At 40.5% G+C, this 24,834-nt stretch overlaps 1 protein-coding gene across 2 annotated transcripts in view; it reads right to left on the bottom strand.

The window, feature by feature from the left end:
• The window catches only part of samd12 (sterile alpha motif domain containing 12), a 116,423-nt gene that overhangs the window by 77,076 nt on the left and 14,513 nt on the right, over nucleotides 1-24,834 (bottom strand). For both annotated transcript variants that reach the window (XM_082186010.1, XM_082186009.1), the window contains exons 2-3: nucleotides 21,939-22,129; nucleotides 14,368-14,497 (exon numbers count right to left, since the gene is read on the bottom strand). In XM_082186010.1, the coding sequence (XP_082042136.1) occupies nucleotides 14,368-14,497; nucleotides 21,939-22,129 (321 nt within the window). The remainder of the gene's footprint in view (nucleotides 1-14,367; nucleotides 14,498-21,938; nucleotides 22,130-24,834) is intronic.

Raw genomic sequence — 24,834 nt, 5'->3', positions numbered from 1 at the left:
ACTTAAACATCTTCTAAAAAGACCAATATTTTTGGGTTTTTCCCAAAAATCACTGAATCTAAAAATGTAGAACACTTTGTCTTAAAGCCTTCATGTATAATGCATTTTAAAGGTATTCATGATGTACATGATAATGCATTATAATACGTTTGTCGTGTGTTTTAATGCATTATACTTTCTAAAGGCGTGTTCACTAAATAGATGAGCATTATAATGCATTATAACTGTGGTTACAATTATTCATGCAATCATACAATGCATTATAAGGCATAATTAATGCATTACAAATACTTTTATGACGCTGACGCAATACTCTTTATATAGTAATGCGTCATAAAAGTATTTTTAATGCATTAATTATGCCTTATAATGCATTGTATGATCGCATGAATAATTGTAACCACAGTTATAATGCATTATAATGCTCACTCAAAGGCTTTAAGTGTAAGAGCTTTGCATGTGGTGATGCAAAAACTGGAAACTACTGTAAAAAGGACAAATTTTGCAGTAAATTACAGAAAATATGTAATGAGTCATAATACTGCCTGCCAATAAAATTATTATAATGAACACAACAAAACGGCTAAACACAAACGAAACTCTAGTTTTGATGACTGTTAAAGTTTGCAGTGAGTGCTGAGCCAGTGCTGTGCTTCTCTGTCTGGGGGGCTGTATCTAATCTGGCTGTAAATCATATATTTCTACATTGATGACCATTTAAAATTCATGAAATAAAACTGCAAGCAAATATGCCATTATACTATTATGATCTCTCTCTCTCTCTCTCTCTCTCTCTCTCTCTCTCTCTCTCTCTCTCTCTCTCTCTCTCTCTCTCTCTCTCTCTCTCTCTCTCTCTCTCTCTAATAAAAATATATCAATCACAATAAAATAAATAAATAAAAATAAATAATAAGTCCAGAGAGTAGTTTAAAGGGAAAAGACGGTTCAGCCCTCATATGATGGCAGGAGAACACACACTGCGCTGCCGGATGAATACATTCCTCTTTCTCTCCCAAAATATAACACAGTTTGTTTATGAGTCTTGATTGCTGGAATTGAGTTAACATCTGTGCTATTTGTGTGAAATAAGTGTTTTTGATGTTTTTATACTTGCTGCACTCGGTGAGGAAGAGCAGCTCGTCCTCTACGACTCCATCAGAGCATATCTCTCTCTCCCTCTCTCTCTCTCTCTCTCTGGATCTGTCCCTTTTACATGTGAAGCAACGCCTGGCTAATTACTGCAACAACCAGGAGGATGACAGACAAAAGGAAAGAAAGAGAGAGACTCTGGGGCCTATAAAGATGGAAATGAACCTCAATCTCTCTGACGAAACTCTTAGGGCGAGCGAGCAGGACCGCACTTGAGAAACACTGAGGACTGGAGAAGCAAACTCCTCAGGTGAGACTGTACAATACTTCACATAGTTTAACCGCAGCTGCATTCATGAGTCCCGAGAGGACCTTTCACTCTCTCTCTCTCTCTCTCTCTCTCTCTCTCACACACACACACACACACACAGAGTGAGTGCACGACTGCCAAGAACGTCCCTTCGCTGATCCACACAGTTTCATCCAACAGGACAGATTATGCTGCCAAATTACCTACTTTACATGGACGAGGACCAAAGTCTAAATGAAAAATTCCACTGAGAACAGATTTGGAAATCTATGAATCTGATGCTGAACAGAAATTCACTGTGAATATATATATATATATATATATATCAAATTATACAAACTAACTACACACACACACACACACACACACACACACACACACACACACACACACACACACACACATACTGTACATACACACATCCCACATATACACGCAAATACACACACACACATACATATTGTACATACACACATAAACACATTCATACACACACACACACACACACACACACACACACACACACACACACACACACACACACACACACACACACACACACACACACACACACACACACACACACTGTACATAAACAAACACACACACACACACACACAGAAACACACGCCTGACGTTGAAGCGTAGAAGAGGAGTAAGTCCTGCATTATCTTATCTTCGGTGTTCCTAAAGTTCCTAGGACGTCCCTGGAACATCTTAATAACCCAGATCACTGGAAGACTGATATCATTATTTGGCCAGTCGTGTTGCTGCGCCCGTATCGATCACTAGATTAGAGGACAATGGCATCTGGCATTTAATCAAAAGAGGGCAGATAGTGCGAGTTACACAGATGAACAGAACAAGAGAGGAAGACACAGATGCGCTTAGTGATGTTCATCTGTTCAATAACACATTCATGATTGTGAATGTAACTTCAAATAATTGATTTAAAGGAGTAAAATCAGTGCAATATTAAAGCAGTTCAAGAATGTAAATCTTAAAGTATTTTCTCATATCCAAGCTTAACATGAAGAGACAACTAGCCATTTTATAGACACCGAGGCGACATCAACATTGCAGAATCCCAATCAGCCAATCGCGTGAGTTTGGGGGTGGGGCTTATGCTGGTTAGACCAATAGCAGACAGGGATGAGTGTTCCAGAAACATGTTTGATAATAATTACCTACAAATTACCAAGGGAGTGATCCAGCATCCGGAAAGCGTACCATCCATTGGCTAACAAGCCATCACCTGCTGTTAGCATCCTATTGACCATTCATTTTGGCGTCACTTTGACATAGAATAACTTTACGTCTGAGGCGTTTAAAGACTCCATTTGTCCATTATTTATTTCTAAAGAAACACGACAATGTAGAAAAGGCTCCATTATCTTGTATCTTACGTTATGGCCCCGTAGAAGCAGTTTTTGTAAAAATAGGCTAACGATTGCGTCATAACCACTCGACTCTCTGTCGCACAGTAGAGAGATTACCGTATGGACAGGAGGAGAAGCTCGCGGGCAATCGGGGGACGTGGAGGCATACTAGAAGACTTACAACTGTCAGACAGGTTGCTCACGTCACATCTACGTCGTCAAGCTCAGTGTGAGTCTGCGCAGTACGGTCGACCATCAGGAAGTGAGTGCTTCTAATTGACTTCACTGGTCTCCGTCGAAGTCTATGCAAATTACCTACTTCACAAGGAGGAGGAACAAAGTCTAAATGAAAAATGCCAGTGAGAACAGATTTGGAAATTGGTGAAGAATATCAAGCGTAGCGTTAGTTCTGGCAGGTCACGTTAGTCAAGCTCGCATCAGCTGACTCTCAGTTGATCCACATCTACCTATAGGAATACGACGCCTATCCAATGTTGTACTTTAAAATCTTGAATTAAATATATTTGCATACATTCATGTTGGTTCTGTTCACCCGAAGGGGGGTTATTGCTGTTCTCCTGCTCTTATCCATGCTAGGCTTCATGGATGCGCAGGGAGTTCTCACCCAGAACAGAACCATACCGCCAATCCAAACTGCATGCTAATTGTCAATCGTATTTGACGATAGTGGTCCTGACAGAACTGATGCTGAAGATAAATTGTGACCCTGGACCACAAAATCACATGGGTACATTTTTTGAAATTGAGATGTATGCATCATATGAAAGCTGAATAAATAAGCTTTCCATTGATGTGTGGTTTATTAGGATATGACAATATTTGGTCGAGATACAACTATTGAAAATCTGGAATCTGAGGATGCAAGAAAATTTAAATATGGAGAAAATCTCCTTTAAAGTTGTACATTTATGTTGGCGATTGTGCTGCATTCACTCACACAAATACATGTTTTATATATTTACGGTAGGAAATTTACAAAATATCTTCATGGAACATGATCTTTACTTAATATCCTAATGATTTTTGGCATAAAAGAAAAATCGATAATTTTGACCCATACAATGTATAGTTGGCTATTGCCTCAAATATACCCGTGCGACATGTGACTGGTTTTGTGATCCAGGGTCACAATTCACTGTAAAAAAAATATATAGAGAAAAATAATTACACACACACACACACACACACTGTACATACACACACACAACACACACACACACACACACACACCATTTTAGGCACTGAGGCAACATCAACATTGCAGAATCACAACCAGCCTGACTGGTTCAACCAATATACTGGTTTACTGGCTTATACTGGTTGGACCAACAGCAGACAGGGATGAGTGTTTCAGAAACCTGTCTGATAATAATAAGCCTTTATCGCATCACATTAGAACGCCAGAAGTAGCAGCGAAAAATAGCTGAAGCAGTGACTGTGTCTTCCGGTTACTGTGTTCACCGTGGCTGCATGTTCATTATCACTGGACTACTTCGCTCTCGCATCTCCCAAAAGTTTCTTTTTTTTTTTTTTTTTTTATTCCATTTTAATGGTTTAATTAAATTGTTATAACCAATTATTTAAAATGTAATGATTTAAGCAAAATTTTCTTCAAAGGTTAAACCAAACCTTTATTTTGACGGGTTGCCGTGTAGACCTTTGAGTCTCTCTGTGTTTTATGATGATAGTTTTTCTCAAATGAAGCTAAAATGCTGCTGAAGTGACTCTCGGAGCGGCTGTGTTGATGAAGTGCATTAATGTCCTCATATAGGCTGAAAACATCGCGAGCGTCATGCGTGCCTCAGTGTGTGTGTGTGTGTGTGTGTGTGTGTGTGTGTGTGTGTGTGTGTGTGTGTGTGTGTGTGTGTGTGTGTGTGTGTCAAATGAAACAGCGCGTCTGTGCCATTCATTCACAGAGACGCAGAACATGCACGATTCCTATTTAAATAGTCTTTATGCGGTTTAATATTGACAGACACTGGTTTATATCGCAATTTTATTTAAGTTTACTGACCTACTTTTCATCTAAAGGTAACTAAGTAATCACCGGAAGTGCGAGTACACTGCTTGGCGAATTCGAACGTTCAGAAACCAGGAAATGAGATAAAAGCCTATTTTTGCGACTCCATTTGTGGCTCTAGTGGTGGAGAAATGTCACTTCAGCTCTCATAACATTAACCTGAAAAACAACAAGAACTGAGACAAACCATTATGAATGAGCATCGAGATCATGTCTTTCCACATGACACGCACGTTCGGAAAGGCACTATAGCAAAATCGGCCTCCATTTCCCCTGAATATAAACCTACAGCATTATCAAGATGATCATTATACATCATCATCATCATCATCATCCAGAAGAGCGTCAGTTGTGCGAGTCGTCTCTGCTCAATATGCAAACCACTCACCTCTACATCCATCAGAACTCGACTGTACCTCTTTATCACTTATAACAGCTATAAAACGCTTGCGGAGCGCGTGATCACAGTCCAATTATTAATTGTTAATGTGGCCATCAAAAGACTAACGCCCTCCTTTCCCTCCAGAATCCCCCAAAACACAGAAATTGCAGTAGTTTCATTCAGGCCACATCATGTTCTTATCCTCCAACATCCCCACAATTCAGTCTGATCTTACCTCTCTCCGTCCTTCTCCACAGAATACTGAAAAATTGATATGATGCATCCCTGCAGAAACACTGCAATTTCAGATCCTCAAACCTCATCATCTCAGATGCGGAAACCTCATCATCTCGCTCGAGGAAATCACCGTGAACACCGAGAGCTGAAACTGAAGACGTCGAGCTGAATCCCAAACACACACGACTGTCCTTCAATCCTGAGCTGCGTAGATTAGCAGATTATTAGGAAATTATTGGCTTTATTTTACAGACTTTTCTCGTATAAACCCTTAATTGCATGTTTAATGTCACTTGTAATGAATGCAATAGCAAAGATGATGCAATTTTTTATCTGAAAGTGCTGTCCGGAGTAGATATTTGTTTTTAATGACCCTGTAAGTTTGATACAAACATCAAAATATGAGGAAGATATCGTATATAATTTGATATTTTAAATATAAGGGAAGATATTTATCTTGACAAAATTATTTGTCAAAAAAAGGCAGGTTTTATTTTACCATGTAAAAATAAATTAATGGAAAAAACAACAAGTATACATTGACTACAACATAGTAATTTATTAATATTTCATTTTTGCATTTGTTTACTTTGTATGACAGTCTGGCCCAAAATTATGTCGCACAATAATGGCATGTTTCATTGCGTTATTATCACAAATAAAAAAATCTTGTAATAATATTTGAGTAAAGGGTGAAGATGTAAATTTCCCTAGACAGACATCACTGTTGACCAAAGGCCCGTTCACATGATAAATAATGTGGCCTGTTAGTAACGTGTTAAACGCTCGACCAATCACAACACACTGCTCCCGCCGACCAATCAGAGCACAGTGTGCTTTTCAGAAGGAGGGGCTTCATAGAGACAGGAACTAAACAGAGCGTTACTGACAGACTGGGAAGAGAGGAGCCGCAACAATGGAGAATATGAGGAGAATAATCAACATTCAAGCAGGAAAACCTGTTCTAGTAGAGCCTGAAAACTACATCAAGGTCATACTATGGCCTCCTTAAAATCTATTAATATCTTACAAAAGAGGCATTTCAACAAACATCAGATGTCCCGTTTTACAGCATGTAATTTTCACATTAAAAATGAAACAAAAAATACATAAATTCGCTCTGATGAAAATGTCAGCTGAACGATTCAAGTCCATAAAAAAGGCCATAAAGTACGCCAAGACCACCAGTGTGCAGCCTGATGGGAGTCTCCTCTACATGAGCTGTTTATAACTCTTATTAAAGTCCAATAAATAAACTCAGTGTCTCACACACCCAGTATTCTCTGGACCGAGAGCCAGAACTCCAGCACACACACACACACACACACACACACACACACACACACACACACACACACACACTGACTGACCAGCGCATGTGGAAACACCAGAACAGCCAGATTACTAACATCCCAGCTGGACTCGTTTATCTGTCAGTCTGTCAAACTTTCCTTTCTTCCCTGTAAAACCACAGAGAGTGAGCCAGTGATCATGAAACAGGAGGATTAGATCTGAAGATCTGCCACCAGTTCTCCCACACCAGAGCCGACAGTGGCGTTCCCATCATCGCCGGTTCTCACACCAGAGCCGACATTGGCGTTCCCATCATCGCCAGTTCCCACACCAGACCGACAGTGGCGTTCCCATCATCGCCAGTTCCCACACCAGAGCTGACAATGGCGTTTCCATCATCGCCAGTTCCCACACCAGACCGACAGTGGCGTTCCCATCATCGCCAGTTCTCCCACACCACAGCGACAGTGGCGTTCCCATCATCGCCAGTTCTCCCACACCAGACCGACAGTGGCGTTCCCATCATCGCCAGTTCCCACACCAGACCGACAGTGGCGTTCCCATCATCGCCAGTTCTCCCACACCACAGCGACAGTGGCGTTCCCATCATCGCCAGTTCTCCCACACCAGACCGACAGTGGCGTTCCCATCATCGCCAGTTCCCACACCAAACCGACAGTGGCGTTCTCATCATCGCCAATTCCCACACCAGAGCCGACAGTGGCATTCCCATCATCGCCAGTTCCCACACCAGAGCCGACAGTGGCGTTCCCATCATCGCCAGTTCCCACACCAGAGCCAACAGTGGCGTTCCCATCATCGCCAGTTCCCACACCAGACCGACAGTGGCGTTCCCATCATCGCCAGTTCTCCCACACCACAGCGACAGTGGCGTTCCCATCATCGCCAGTTCTCCCACACCAGACCGACAGTGGCGTTCCCATCATCGCCAGTTCCCACACCAGAGCCGACAGTGGCGTTCCCATCATCGCCAGTTCCCACACCAGAGCCGACAGTGGCGTTCCCATCATCGCCAGTTCTCCCACACCAGACCGACAGTGGCGTTCCCATCATCGCCAGTTCCCACACCAGAGCCAACAGTGGCGTTCCCATCATCGCCAGTTCTCCCCCACCAGACCCGACAGTGGCGTTCCCAACATCGCCAGTTCCCACACCAGAGCCGACAGTGGCGTTCCCATCATCGCCAGTTCCCACACCAGAGCCGACAGTGGCGTTCCCATCATCGCCAGTTCTCCCACACCAGACCGACAGTGGCGTTCTCATCATCGCCAGTTCTCCCACACCAGACCGACAGTGGCGTTCCCATCATCGCCAGTTCCCACGCCAGAGCCGACAGTGGCGTTCCCATCATCGCCAGTTCCCACACCAGAGCCGACAGTGGCGTTCCCATCATCACCAGTTCCCACACCAGAGCCGACAGTGGCGTTTCCATCATCGCCAGTTCCCACACCAGAGCCAACAGTGGCGTTCCCATCATCGCCAGTTCCCACACCAGACCGACAGTGGCGTTCCCATCATCGCCAGTTCCCACACCAGAGCCAACAGTGGCGTTCCCATCATCGCCAGTTCCCACACCAGAGCCGACAGTGGCGTTCCCATCATCGCCAGTTCCCACACCAGACCGACAGTGGCGTTCCCATCATCGCCAGTTCCCACACCAGACCGACAGTGGCATTCCCATCATCGCCAGTTCCCACACCAGAGCCAACAGTGGCGTTCCCATCATCGCCAGTTCCCACACCAGAGCCGACAGTGGCGTTCCCATCATCGCCAGTTCCCACACCAGACCGACAGTGGCGTTCCCATCATCGCCAGTTCCCACACCAGACCGACAGTGGCGTTCCCATCATCGCCAGTTCCCACACCAGAGTCGACAGTGGCGTTCCCATCATCGCCAGTTCCCACACCAGAGCCAACAGTGGCGTTCCCATCATCGCCAGTTCCCACACCAGACCGACAGTCATCGCTGTGAAACCCGGATCAAGAACGGACACTTGCACTGGGGGGAATGGTGCAGAAGCAGTTTTCACTCAGAAATTGCTAAAAAAAAATTCTCAAACAATTACAAAGACAAACAGCAAGTAACAGGGACTTAAATGTGGAATTGTAAAACTGAAATAGTATTTTGTTGAATGATTTTTTGAAGTTGTAAATAAAACTGTATCAGCCATATTCACACCGTAAGTCAAAGTGCTCAATTCAGTTTTTTCTGCTCGAATCCAATACTTCACTGAGCTTGTTCACATGACTTTTTAAATGTGCCACAAATAAGTGCCACTCCTAAATTGACTTATATGCTTAAAACACTATTTTATTTATTATGATTTATTAATTATACTATTATATTATAGTATATACACTATTATAATATAATTTTTTTTACAATCATTTATTTTGTTAAATAAAAAAGACGAAATGTATTAATAATATAAAATAATATATTAAATATTAATTAAATTTAATGCTGTCAATCGATTAAAAATGCAACATTTTCTGTAATTTAATCACAATTAATCGCATCTGACATTAAAGTTTTTTATTATTTCACATTAAATCTCTAAATGAATGTAGAAACAACATAAAGACAGTAGCCTAAATTTTAAATATTTGTTTAATGGCATCTTTTTTTTATGAAAGAAGGCATCACCATTTTTTTTCTCAATTTTAGCCATTAATTATATCAAACACTTCACTCTTCAATGCATAAATTGTGCATAGATGAATCCTTATTAAAGCAATGAAAGTTATTGAGTCAAGAGAGCCGTGTGTTATTTTCTCTTCTTCATTAGTTCTTTGCTTCTCCTCAGTGACAGACAGCAGCAGATTTAATACGTACTGTCACTTTAAGAGCTGACGCAGATCGACACACATTTTCTCAACTCTTAACATTCATTTAAGACGTCATTAAACTTATTTAATAATATAAGCTTGTGAAGATACTCGAAACAACAAGTTTTTTTAGCATAATTTTGTGTTTTCCTCCATGCATGCGCTGTCTACAGTGGCTTTCAATGCACTAATTAAATTTAAATATATTAATGAGGTCTAATGGCTTTGCATCGCACTACTATCTGTGTTCACAGGGCATATTCTTCACAGAAAATCAAGCCAAGGGCACAATTATTATTATTATTGCATTGATTGAAAAACAAAACAAACCACAACAAATGCAATAATTCTGACTGATTTAACTGATAATGCAAAAAATGAAAAGATTTGATAAATATCCAGCATTTTTTCCCACAAGCGAAAGAGGTTATCAGTGTTATCACACACCTGACGTTCGAAGTCTTCTAACAGACCTCGTGTGCAGATGAACGTACGATTCCTTTAGAAAAAGCAACACTGAATGAATATCCAGTTATCTATTCTGTCAAACAACAGCTGGTTCTTAACAGGCATTAATTGTTGCGTGTTCATAACTCTACCGCGCTGAGGCTCATGGGAGTGACGTCTCTTTGAAATCCAGCCCAGAGTTTCACGGTCTCCGACGGAGGAGCCGAGCTTCAGTCGTTCTCTCTTATCTTCTGTATATTACACAGAAACGAGAGCACCTTCTCCCCTGATTACACCTACGCTATCAGAAATATGTGCTTAACTCATTTACCAAAGCACTCTCTGCCTCTTTCTTTGTAATTACTGCAGATTAGGGACTAATATCTAATTATGCCTTAATATGCTTTAATGCAGTTTTAATGACAGCTCGGTGTTCCAGTCAAACTCTCGGAGCGATTTGGAAGACGGCGAGGGAGAATCTCAGCGGTTGTATGTCGGTGATGGAGAGCTTTATCTGGTTCAAACGGAACAAACCACACTTAGTGCTAAATAATTAGAGAGTAATTATGTGCATATCTGAGGCTGTCTGGACCGATCATGTATGAAAGAGTTTACAGATCCTTCTGAATGTCAGGTACAATGACTCTAACATGAGATCTGATTATAAATCAATACCAGTTCCCAGAGGCTTCATATAATTGCATCTAAAACTAAAACTGAAATCATTTATAAAAATATAAAAATATATAGAAATATTAAAAAACGAAAATTATTTTTAAATAATAATAAAAATGAAATGTATTAAATTAAAAGCACAGCAAAATTACTAAAACTTTTAAATAATAATTAAAACAGAAAATAGACAAATAATATATTCTTTAAAAAAAAATAATTTTGAAACAATTACCAAAAAGATTGCATGATGAAAATCCGCCATATTTAAAATAAATGAAAATATACAATTAAAAAATGTGGTATCATAAAATAAGTGGCATTAACACTCATATGATGTGATTTGCACGAGTCAGTTTGTTGTCTGGAGATCTGGCTCTCGGTTTACTACGGTGAAACGTGTTACGCTACGCATGGTTTGACCAGAGATGGATGCAAATTGCTTTGTGTCTCTAATTGGTAAGGCCTGGTTGTTTATGAACAGATTCCTGTTAATTAATACTGGATCATCAAATCGAGCAGCTTGCATATTTTATTCAGAAATTATGGATAATTGGATCTTGCATTACCTTAACACAAACTGCATTCACAATCCTTCCAGACAAACTAGAACAATTCAGAAAACGTTGCTTTAAGCAGCATTACTCCTGCACGCATTATTACTCCTGCACGCATTATTACTCCTGCATTACTCCTGCACGCATTATTACTCCTGCACACATTATTACTCCTGCACGCATTATTACTCCTGCACGCATTATTACTCCTGCACGCATTATTACTCCTGCACGCATTATTACTCCTGCATTACTCCTGCATTACTCCTGCACGCATTATTACTCCTGCACGCATTATTACTCCTGCATTACTCCTGCATTACTCCTGCATTACTCCTGCACGCATTATTACTCCTGCGCGCATTATTACTCCTGCGCATTATTACTCCTGCACGCATTATTACTCCTGCGCATTATTACTCCTGCATGCATTACTCCTGCATGCACGCATTACTCCTGCATGCACGCATTACTCCTGCACGCATTACTCCTGCACGCATTACTCCTGCACGCATTACTCCTGCACGCATTACTCCTGCACGCATTACTCCTGCACGCATTACTCCTGCATTACTCCTGCATGCACGCATTACTCCTGCACGCATTACTCCTGCACGCATTACTCCTGCACGCATTATTACTCCTGCACGCATTATTACTCCTGCACGCATTATTACTCCTGCACGCATTATTACTCCTGCACGCATTATTACTCCTGCATTACTCCTGCACGCATTATTACTCCTGCACACATTATTACTCCTGCACGCATTATTACTCCTGCACGCATTATTACTCCTGCACGCATTATTACTCCTGCACGCATTATTACTCCTGCATTACTCCTGCATTACTCCTGCACGCATTATTACTCCTGCACGCATTATTACTCCTGCACGCATTATTACTCCTGCACGCATTATTACTCCTGCATTACTCCTGCATTACTCCTGCACGCATTATTACTCCTGCACGCATTCATTACTCCTGCACGCATTATTACTCCTGCGCATTATTACTCCTGCACGCATTATTACTCCTGCGCATTATTACTCCTGCATGCATTACTCCTGCATGCACGCATTACTCCTGCATGCACGCATTACTCCTGCACGCATTACTCCTGCACGCATTACTCCTGCACGCATTACTCCTGCACGCATTACTCCTGCACGCATTACTCCTGCACGCATTACTCCTGCACGCATTACTCCTGCATGCACGCATTACTCCTGCATGCACGCATTACTCCTGCATGCACGCATTACTCCTGCATGCACGCATTACTCCTGCACGACGCATTACTCCTGCACGACGCATTACTCCTGCACGACGCATTACTCCTGCACGACGCATTACTCCTGCACGACGCATTACTCCTGCACGACGCATCGACGCATTACTCCTGCACGACGCATTACTCCTGCACGACGCATTACTCCTGCACGACGCATTACTCCTGCACGACGCATTACTCCTGCACGACGCATTACTCCTGCACGCATTACTCCTGCACGCATTACTCCTGCACCACGCATTACTCCTGCACGCATTACTCCTGCATTACTCCTGACGACTGAGATCAGCGGATGAATCAAGACTTCGGTTCATCAGCGCTGTGTGTTCTTACACTGAAAAGAACGTCACTGTTATAAATAAAGCAGAGCAAATCAATACATGATCGATTTGACTTCAAACTTTGACTTTGGACGCTCTCCGACTTTAGTAAGAAGGACATCTTAGAAATATCAGGCTCATATTGATCAGGGATTCCCATTTACAAACTTCAGCTAGCCAACATTTATAGAATTAGAATTAAATGATCTGGTTGTCAAAAGATTAAATATATATATTAATATAGTACTATTATTAATATAATATAATAAGGCTGTAGGGGTAAATAAAGTATGTTGCTTTCATTTGATTTTGATGTCTGCACAACGCATGTAATTTATCTCTCTAACGCTTCTTGAAGTAGAACACATTAAAACACAATACAACACGAAAAACTGCGGTACAGTCATCCATCACTGAGTTACTGTAGGTCACACGACATTAAAGACACTCGCACGCACACACACACACACACACACACACACACACACACACACACACACACAGCTCTCTCTCTCACACACACACAGTTCTCACACACACACAGCTCTCATACACACACACAGCTCTCATACACACACACAGTTCTCACACACAGCTCTCTCTCTCTCACACACACATAGCTCTCTCTCTTACACTCACACACACAGCTCTCTCTCTTACACTCACACACACACACACAGACGCACACAGCTCTCATACACACACAGCTCTCTCACACACACACACACACACACACACCTCTCTCACACACACACACACACACACACACACAGCTCTCTCACACACACACACACACACACACACACACACACACACACACACACACACGCACACAGCTCTCATACACACACACCTCACATACACACACACACACACACACACACACACACACACACACACACACACACACACACACACACACACACAGCTCTCTCTCACACACACACACACACACACACAGCTCTCTCACACACACACACACACACACACACGCACACAGCTCTCATACACACACACCTCACATACACACACACCTCACATACACACACACCTCACATACACACACACACACACACACACACACACACACACACACACACACACACACACACACACACACACACACACACACACACACACACACACACACACACACACACACACACACACACACACACACACACACACACTGCTGAGCTAATAATCATCTCGGCGGAGCCGGTAGCAATTAATGGCAGTGTCGTCATGAATGTCTCCATCGGTGTGAGAGAGCTGTGTGTGTGTGAGCTGTGTGTATGTGAGAGCTGTGTGTGTGAGAGCTGTGTGTGTGTGAGAGCTGTGTGTGTGTGAGAGCTGTGTGTCTGTGTGTGTGTGAGAGTTGTGGGTGTGTGTGTGTGTGTGTGTGAGAGTTGTGGGTATTTGACCTTGGAGAAGATCATGATCAGACTGACAGGTGTGTGTGAGTGTGTGTGAGAGTGTGTGTGTGTGTTTACCGGTGATGTCGTGCAGCTTGAAGGAGTCGCTGTACACCTGGTGTTGATTGGGACAGTGTTTCTTCAGCCACTTACACACGTCCTGCTGAGTCCACAGAGCCACCGGCTTCGACAGCTTCACCGTTCCCGGCTGCGCAACACAAAACAGAGCAGATCAGACTCACGCGTCACAGTCACCATGACAATTCTTGTGCTTTTATCCGTGCACATCATCAGAATAACTTCCCCTCATCTCTTCTCTTCTCTGATGACGAGGGCGGGGCAACCTGTCACTCACATGAGATCAGCCAATCAAATCCTCACAGACCAAATCAAGCCCCGCCCACATCTGTTTGTGGCGTTTCACTCGTATATACGACACAATAGAGAAGAAGATTGCCGACTCGTGTCGACTTTAAAAGAATAGGTCAGCCAAAAATAAAAATGCTGTCATCATTTGCTCGCCTTGTCCTTCATGATGTTTTTAAACCTGCTTTACTTAAAAAAAAAAAAATTTGTGGAAAATAAAGGGAGAAATTTCAGTAGGTCTAAACCGGTTGGTCTTTTCATGAAATTACGATAAAAGGAGAACTGAAGCATTTGATCCTGGTGAGACATACAAATTGAAATTAAGTCATTCGTTAGAATTAAATCACTCTTAGAAAAAAGGCTCAATGCGGTTCTATACAGCACTCTAGAAATCATGTTTTACATGATTGCAAAAAACATTCATGTCTAACGAGATATTTCATGAAAATTATCCAATGAAAGGTTCTATATATGAAGCACCTGAAGGAACCCTTCAAAGTCCCCTGGTTAAAATACAGCTTTTCCGGTGGCTGGAATTTGGTCATCCAAAAGTAGTCGATCTCCGAATGCAACGTAACATGAGGATAGTAAAGATGGAAAGCTCCTAAAGCTTGTTTCCATATAAATTCACAGATAATTTATTATCTAAGTTATCACGCTTTTCATTGAAATTACAAGTTCATGACATTTCCTCATATGGAGTCAGTTCATTATGTTGCATTCGGAGATCGACTACTTTTGACAGACAAAATTCCAGCCACCGGAAACACTAACTGATAAAGTGAGTCGTACAAAACCTTTCTTTTTAGTTAACTTTGTGTACACAAACAATGTAGTCAATGCTCAAGTTCATGTGTAGAGCCTCTGGTGATGCTTCGAACAAAGTTTCATGTTGTGTCGAGCCTTCTTAGTGTTTTAAAAATAGCGATTTTGATGTCATCATAGAAGTGCCCCCATGCACTGCCATTCAAAAGGCATTTTAACCTAAAGCGAAAAATACGGTCAATCTTAAAAGTGGCGTTTCCATTCTAATTATGCTTTTACACAAAAGTTTGACTCGGGTATATTCACAAAAAGAGCCTAGGTTCAATTTTGGCGAGAGTTACCCTTTAATGCTTCAGTCATTCATTGCACTTCCATTGAAAATAGTCCACAGAAATCACACAGGTTTGGAACAACATGACGGTGTGTAAATAATGACAAAATGCCATTTTTGGGTGAACTATCCCTGCAAGGACGGCCTGCTGATTGAATGCCACTGCTTGGCCTTTGAGTGAGCGTGAGTTTTCTTTAATTCAGCTCAGAGAAACACACACACACTGAGTCAGAGAAACACACACACAATGAGTCAGTAGAACAGCCTCCAGTGGGGCGAGAGTCACAGACACACTAAAAACAGCAGCCGGATAATTAACCCGAGATTCCTGACAGAGACACACTGCAGGATTGATGAGGTTTAAACGCTGGACTCAGAGAGAGTCGAGACGCCGAAGAGTTCCGGGAGTCTAGATAACGTTAAACGCCGGACTCAGAGAGAGTCGAGACCCTGAAGAGTTCCACGAGTCGAGAGAGCGTTAAACGCCGGACTCAGAGAGAGTCGAGACGCTGAAGAGTTCCAGGAGTCGAGAGAACGTTAAACGCCGGACTCAGAGAGAGTCGAGACCCTGAAGAGTTCCACGAGTCGAGAGAGCGTTAAACGCCGGACTCAGAGAGAGTCGAGACGCTGAAGAGTTCCAGGAGTCGAGAGAACGTTAAACGCCGGACTCAGCGAGACTCGTTAAACGCCGGACTCAGAGAGAGTCGAGACCCCGAAGAGTTCCAGGAGTCGAGAGAACGTTAAACGCCGGACTCAGAGAGAGTCGAGACCCCGAAGAGTTCCAGGAGTCGAGAGAACGTTAAACGCCGGACTCAGAGAGAGTCGAGACCCTGAAGAGTTCCGGGAGTCGAGAGAACGTTAAACGCCGGACAGCGAGACTCGTTAAACGCCGGACTCAGAGAGAGTCGAGACGCCGAAGAGTTCCGGGAGTCGAGAGAACGTTAAACGCCGGACTCAGAGAGAGTCGAGACCCTGAAGAGTTCTGGGAGTCGAGAGAACGTTAAACGCCGGACAGCGAGACTCGTTAAACGCCGGACTCAGTGAGAGTCGAGACGCAGAAGAGTTCCAGGAGTCGAGAGAGGGTTAAACGCCGGACTCAGAGAGAGTCGAGACGCCGAAGAGTTCCAGGAGTCGAGAGAACGTTAAACGGCGGACTCAGAGAGAGTCGAGACGCCGAAGAGTTCCAGGAGTCGAGAGAACGTTAAACGCCGGACTCAGAGAGAGTCGAGACGCCGAAGAGTTCCAGGAGTCGAGAGAACGTTAAACGGCGGACTCAGAGAGAGTCGAGACGCAGAAGAGTTCCAGGAGTCGAGAGAGGGTTAAACGCCGGACTCAGAGAGAGTCGAGACGCAGAAGAGTTCCAGGAGTCGAGAGAACGTTAAACGCCGGACTCAGAGAGAGTCGAGACGCTGAAGAGTTCCAGGAGTCGAGAGAGGGTTAAACGCCGGACTCAGAGAGAGTCGAGACGCAGAAGAGTTCCAGGAGTCGAGAGAACGTTAAACGCCGGACTCAGAGAGAGTCGAGACGCTGAAGAGTTCCAGGAGTCGAGAGAACGTTAAACGGCGGACTCAGAGAGAGTCGAGACGCCGAAGAGTTCCAGGAGTCGAGAGAACGTTAAACGCCGGACTCAGAGAGAGTCGAGACGCAGAAGAGTTCCAGGAGTCAAGAGAACGTTAAACGGCGGACTCAGAGAGAGTCGAGACGCCGAAGAGTTCCAGGAGTCGAGAGAACGTTAAACGGCGGACTCAGAGAGAGTCGAGACGCCGAAGAGTTCCAGGAGTCGAGAGAACGTTAAACGGTGGACTCAGAGAGAGTCGAGACGCAGAAGAGTTCCAGGAGTCGAGAGAACGTTAAACGGTGGACTCAGAGAGAGTCGAGACGCAGAAGAGTTCCAGGAGTCGAGAGAACGTTAAACGCCGGACTCAGAGAGAGTCGAGACACCGAAGAGTTCCGGGAGTCGAGAGAACGGAGTCGCCAAAGATCCGACAGGAACCAGTGCTTTATAGAGGAGCCAGTTAAACACAGATGAGATGTTGAGGGGAGGGAATTATAACACACACACACACACACACACACTCACTCACTCACGCACACACTCGCGGCACACGCACACTCACATTCTTGTACATCTATCTTTATGAGGACATTCACTGACACAATGCAATCTCTAGCCGCTTACCCTAACCTTACCCATCACAACTAAGTGCCTAACCCGACCCCTGACCCTAAACCGACCCTTAACCTCATTATAACCTTATCCCTAAAAGGTAGTATTGACCCTCAAACAGGCCTTTAAAGGCTCTCAGAAAGTGAGGACCGGCCAAAATGTCCCCACTTTACTCTCTCTGTCCTCACTCCAACGGTCTAAAACTCAAACTGGTCCTCACAAAGATAGTTGTACAAGTACACTCACACGCAAACACACTCACTCACACACGGGCACACGCACACACACGCAAACACATACACACGCAAACACTCTCGCACGCACTCACGCACGCACTCTCGCACGCACTCTCGCACACACACACACGCAAACACTCTCGCACGCACTCACGCACGCACTCACACTCACTCACTCACTCACTCACTCACTCACTCACTCACTCACTCACTCACTCACTCACTCACTCACTCACACTCTCGCACACACTCTCGCACACACTCTCGCACACACTCTCGCACACACTCACGCACACACTCACGCACACACTCACTCACTCACGCACAAACACACACAAACACACACACACTCACGCACACACACACTCACTCACACACAAACACACACACAAACACACACACTCACTCACTCTCACACACACACACACACACACACACACAAACACACACACTCACTCTCACACACACACTCACGCACACACTCACTCACTCACGCACAAACACACACAAACACACACACACTCACGCACACACACACTCACTCACACACAAACACACACACAAACACACACACTCACTCACTCTCACACACACACACACACACACACACACAAACACACACACTCACTCTCACACACACACACACACACACACACACACACACACACACACACACACACACACACACACACACACACACACTTACTCTCTCACACACACTCACACTCACTCTCTCACACACTCGCACACACTCACACTCACACTCTCTCTCTCTCACACACACACACACACACACACACACACACACACACACACACAGTCACATAGTCATTCCGTCCTTGGTATAATTAGAAAATTCAAGAATTCTCATGTTACTATAGCAACAAAGCATGATGACTTGAAGATATGAATGCATCATAACACTAGAATGATCATCTACGACAACAGAATTCATATTAGAGGCAAATGATCTGAAGGGCTGATCGACATAAGCAATATTAATTCGTAAAGATGGAGGAGAAAAATATATGGCTTCAATGAAAATGACTAAATGCATTTCCACTATTTTACAGTTTGATGGAATGACGATTTGATTAATTTGTCTGTTTTTTAAATGCATTGCATATTTGATGCAAAATAAATGTAACATTGAGTTTAATCCGACAGATGGACAGATGAGTGACTCACGCACACTCTGCATTACAGTGACATCTAGTGGTAAAAACTGAACAAGAAACATGATGCCAGTCAGATTAATGCACAGAGCAGTTTTATAGCTTTATTCATATTTTGAATAAGCTTTATTTTTTGTTTTTTTATTTTATTTAGTTCTCTTTAAAAATGACAAAAGCACATACAATTACAAAAACATGTTTTTAAATATAAGTCAAGTCAAGTCAAGTTTATTTGTATAGCGCTTTTCACAATACAGATTGTATCAAAGCAGCTTCACAGTATTAAATTAAAATAATACAACAAAGTTTGTTTCAAGAGGAATTTATTGATTGATAAAATTAAATTAAATATCCCCAAAATACCTACAGGACCTACATATAACTATGTAGGTTTAATTTAGGCAACATTTCTAATTTTTGTTTAGTTTAAATTTTTCTACTATAATTTTTGTATTTTATTTCAGCTTTATTTCAATTAACATTATTATTTTCAATTAATATTTTAAAACCAACGGTTGTGTTTGTACATTGTTTTGAATAATAATAATCCTGGTAACAGAGTGGAAAAAATATGTCAGCTTTTGTTCATATTAGAAATGTTTTAATTCAGTTTCTCTTATCTGAAGGTTTAAGTCTGCATCACTTATTAAATGCAGATAATAAAAACTGCAAAGAAAAATATTACCAATCACCACTAAAAATAATTTACAAAAGACAAATATTGCTAAAGAAAGGAAAGCCATTCACAAAAATAAAAATAAATAAAAATAAATATATATATATATATATATATATATATATATATATATATATATATGAAAAAAATAATAATAATAAAACAAGTAAAATAAAATAAAATAAAAATCTTTGTGTCCACACAGGATGATTTTCAATATTGAAAAAAAAAAATATCGTAATAGTCCTATATATTTTTTTCTTTAAGCAAAATATAAATATAAATATTACTAAAGAAAACAAAGCCATTTAAAAAGAATGTAAAAAAAAAAAATTATAATAAAAAAAAAAGAAAAAAAAAAAAAGAAAATAAAATAAATAAAAAAATAAAAAAATCATTGTGTCCAGACAGGATGCTTTTCAATACTGATTTTTTTTTTTTTTTTTAATAGTCTATCTATTTTCTAAGCAAAATATAATTTCTTCCCCTTGATTTAAAGTGTGAAATATGACCTGGGCATTTCTTCATGAGATTCAGCCAATAATGCATTGCTCCAGATCATATCACAGATGCATGACGATATAATAACAATATATGACATCAGACGCTCTAGACGTGATTCCTGTCCGGACTGCGAAATCACAACTTACTGAGTCTCAAACAAACACAATCCGGCTTTTCTTCCCAGAGAGAATAAAAAACCCCTTTTCAAATATTCATTCAAGTACATAATAAGCAGAATTAGCAAGAATTTGAAGAAGATACTGGTTAATCTTGGTCAGAGATGAAGCAAATGAAGAGCTTGTTACTAAAACTACTGTGTTCTGGTAGAGGAACTCATTTCATTTAATTAAGATTGAAACATCAAGCTTTCTTTTCAAACCGGTTCACTCTCTCTCCAAGTTTGATCAGATCTGAACTTAAATGGCGAATGAATAATGAATGTATAATGAAGAATAATAATGAATGAACCCGAGGTTGATCTTTTCAAAGACGCTCGGCAGAGTATTGCAGAAGTGAAAGTGGCTTTAAAATAAAAAAAAAGTGTAAATGAAACTAAACATGTTATTTTATACAAAATATATATTTCACAAAATAATTTGGCCTCTGAAATTTCCAGAAAAATCAAAGCCATACATCTAACCAAGTTCAAGCTGAATTACAGATATTGAGCTGCTAAAGTCTTTAAACTTTAAAGTGGCGTTTCCATAGTAACACAGATGTCTGATTTCAGCCGTTTTACAGGATAAATTGAGTGTTTCGAATGACACCTAATTTATGGTCAGTACTAAATATATGATAATAAAGAAGAAGCGATCCACAAGTCTGACATTAACATGTTAATTCACTCATGCTACAACAATATTGTGAAATGATGCATTATGGGACGTATCCATTCTGTTTAAATCACATACATGAGTGGCATCCTCCACTATACACTACTACTCAAATGTCTGTTTGTTTTTGTTTTTTTTAAAGAATTTTCTTAAAATTTGTACATTTATTTTATTCAGCAAAGATGCATTTAGTTGATCAGAAGTGACAGTAAAGACATTTATAATGATACAAAAGATTCTGTTTAAAATAAATGCTGTTCTTTTAAACTTTCTATTCATCAAAGAATCCTGAAAAATAAATCACGGTTTCCACAAAAATATTAAACTGTTTTCAACACTGATAATAATCATAAATGTTTCTTGATCAAACATCATATTAGAGTGATTTGTGAAGGATCATGTGACACTGAAGACTGGAGTAATGATGCTGGAAATTCAGCTTTGATCACAGGATATAAATTACACTTTACTATATATTCACATAGAAAATGATGATTTACATTGGAATAATATTACACAATTTTTACTGTATTGTTGATCAAATAAATCAGAATCAGAATCATGATGAAGCGGTGAGTTTATAGGGATATTCTCACCCGGGACAGCTCGGATTCGGAGACGGAGCGCTGAGGTGGAGATCGGCGCTGGAAACCAGGACTCTGGTCCAGAAAACCCAGACTGTCCTCATCCAGTCCATGATCAACACACACTTCCTCCCGGTGTGATGTCACTTCCTCTGAGCACACCTGATGGTCAATCCCATTCTGGGTCAGATTGCAGTGGACAGCTGTGGACATCAGCAAACACAAGAGTGTTAGTGAGCGGACACGACCACCAGGTGGAGCTGTGTGTGTGTGTGTGTGTGTGTGTGTGTGTGTGTGTGTGTGTGTGTGTGTGTGTGTGTGTGTGTGTGTGTGTGTGTGTGTGTGTGTGTGTGTGTGTGTGTGTGTGTGTGTGTGTGTGAGAGCGGTTACTGAGTCTTTCCAGACACAAGACATGAATTAACAACAGCATGATTGACAGGAATTTGTGAAACGACTCACTGATGAAGGTTTTACACAGTACAACTTGTTCATAAGGCATCTAAATGATGAAGATGATCTGATAAACCTGTTTCACACACACTCTCCTCCAGTCCTTCTGTCTCTGATCCATCTTTTACACTCTTTTATCAAGTAAAAGTCTTTTAGTGTAATTGCACAATCGTCCTCCTTCAGCTCCAGTCTTTCTGATGTAAAATCTGCACTGAGTTTATCAAGTAAAGCCAAGAATAACGTTGATATTGTTAGTAATATTTCAGCTGGACTGAAGCAGGTTTACTTGATTATCCAGACATCATTTTTTTTAAGAAAAATCATGCATATCAAATATGATCATCGTTCTTTTGAGGAAGATTTATTTGTTCATCTTTCAATCATCATTGTATTGCATTGCATTCTGTTTTAAAACTACACAGATTTGATCATAAAACTAAGCATTTAAATATCATGTTACTATAAGACATTATTGGCAGATATTGATATTTATATGCATTTTATGTCAGTAGTCTGTAATAAAGATCTCATTGATTTACATTAAAAGCATAAAAATTTTATCTTACTCTTCGTTCATCATCATCTGCACCATTTATTACATAATATTGCTCAGTTTTGGCCTTAATAATATTAACGTGTATTTTTCTCTCTGTGGAATATGATACTCAGCAGAAAAATGGGGAACTTTAAAAAAATATATTTTGTCTAAAGTTTCAATCAGGTTAACTGACATAAAACCAAAACAAACCAAAAAAAAAATGTTGTTGTTATTGCTTGAAATAAAATAAATGATAACTGAAAAAATAAAATATATGCAAAACTTTAACTTATTTTATTTCAGTTAAAAAAATAACAAAAACAAAGCAAATTTACTAAAACTTTAGTAAATTAAACAGAAAATATACAAACAAAAACTAATTCAAAATATTAATAAATATATATATATAATAGTTTCACAATGATATTGGGTTCAATAATCTGTGATTGTGTTTCTGATTATTATTCCATATGCCAGGCTTGTTCATAAACATGTTTCACATCGTCCTCTAGATGGCATGAGATGACAGAATTATGACAGACACCACAGCGTTTCTATAATCCTGTCTGATATTAATGAATCATGAACCATAAAGATGATGGACACATACAATAAAATCATAACCAAGGATTTAATCATTCTCAGAGAGAACCAAAGCAGTTGGTTAATGCATACAGACAATCATTTTTGTGATTATGTATAATTACATTAATAATAATGTATTAATATTCAGTGTTGAAAGCAGCACATGTGAAGATCTTCTGGCTGTCGTTGAGACGAACATTAAAGCGTAAAACACTTGAACAAACGCATCTGTCATGTTCTCTGAGTCCAGGCCGAGCAGACGAGAGCCAGACGAAGCTCGTTCTGCCAGAAATTACTCAAAGATGAAGACCCAGCGCTTCCTCACAGCGTGGAGACACTGTTAATGACGAAACGCGGATCTCTATACGAGATTAAACACTGAGAGACTAGAACATCACCACTGAAGCATCATATACTGTAAACCAACTGTTTCATTTAATAATTCAACCATTTCCATCCCATCTGTTTGCAAACAATAAACACGCAGTTTACAACAGAACATTTAACAACCACAGGGGGCAGAATTATAGAATATCTATTCACCGTCGTGTCTTTTTCAAACGTGTCTGACTCTTTCTTCTGTGAAACACAAAAGGAGAAGTTTAGCAGAATGTCCAAGCTGCTCTTTTACGTGCAATACAAGCAAATGATGAAAAAAATTAATTCCAGTCTATAGGGTTATTGTATTTAAATGAATCTAAAAAACTAAAATCATCAATTTGTTGCTTTAAATAAAACAAATATTAACTGAAAAAATAAATAAATAAATATATAAATTATAAGCTTATTTAATTTCAGCTACACTGTAAAAGTTTCATGATTTTATTATGAAGATTTATCACTTTTGTCAACTTAGATTAACTAATGTTGTTTAGATGATATAATATTTTGAGTTTCTGTTGATTAAACCAATTTATTTCTTTGTATTCATTCAAATTTTTTATTTCAATGAACTCAAAACATAATGCAACCAGAATCCACATTATTTTTTTTAGTGTAGTTTCCAACATTTCTCATTTTCATTTAGATTAACGATGTACTAAAATAACTAAAACTGAAATAGCAAAAAATATATAATAAACATAAAAAAATAAAATAAAATAAAATAAAAATATTTTTTTTTAAAAATAAAAATGCACAAATTACTAAAACTTTAACTGAAACAGAAAAAATTTAAATGAGTTCAACAATATTATTAAAAACTGAGTTACACTTTATTTTAAGGTGTCCATGCGTATGCATTTAAGTACTGTGTAATAATTAACTACACATGTACTTTATAGGGTTAGTTGTTGCATGTAATTATGCAAAATGTATAGTTATTACTACAGTAAC

Source organism: Leuciscus leuciscus, assembly GCF_965113295.1.
Source record: "Leuciscus leuciscus genome assembly, chromosome: 12".
NCBI lineage: Eukaryota > Metazoa > Chordata > Actinopteri > Cypriniformes > Leuciscidae > Leuciscus > Leuciscus leuciscus.
This window is presented reverse-complemented; position numbering and strand designations above follow the sequence as displayed.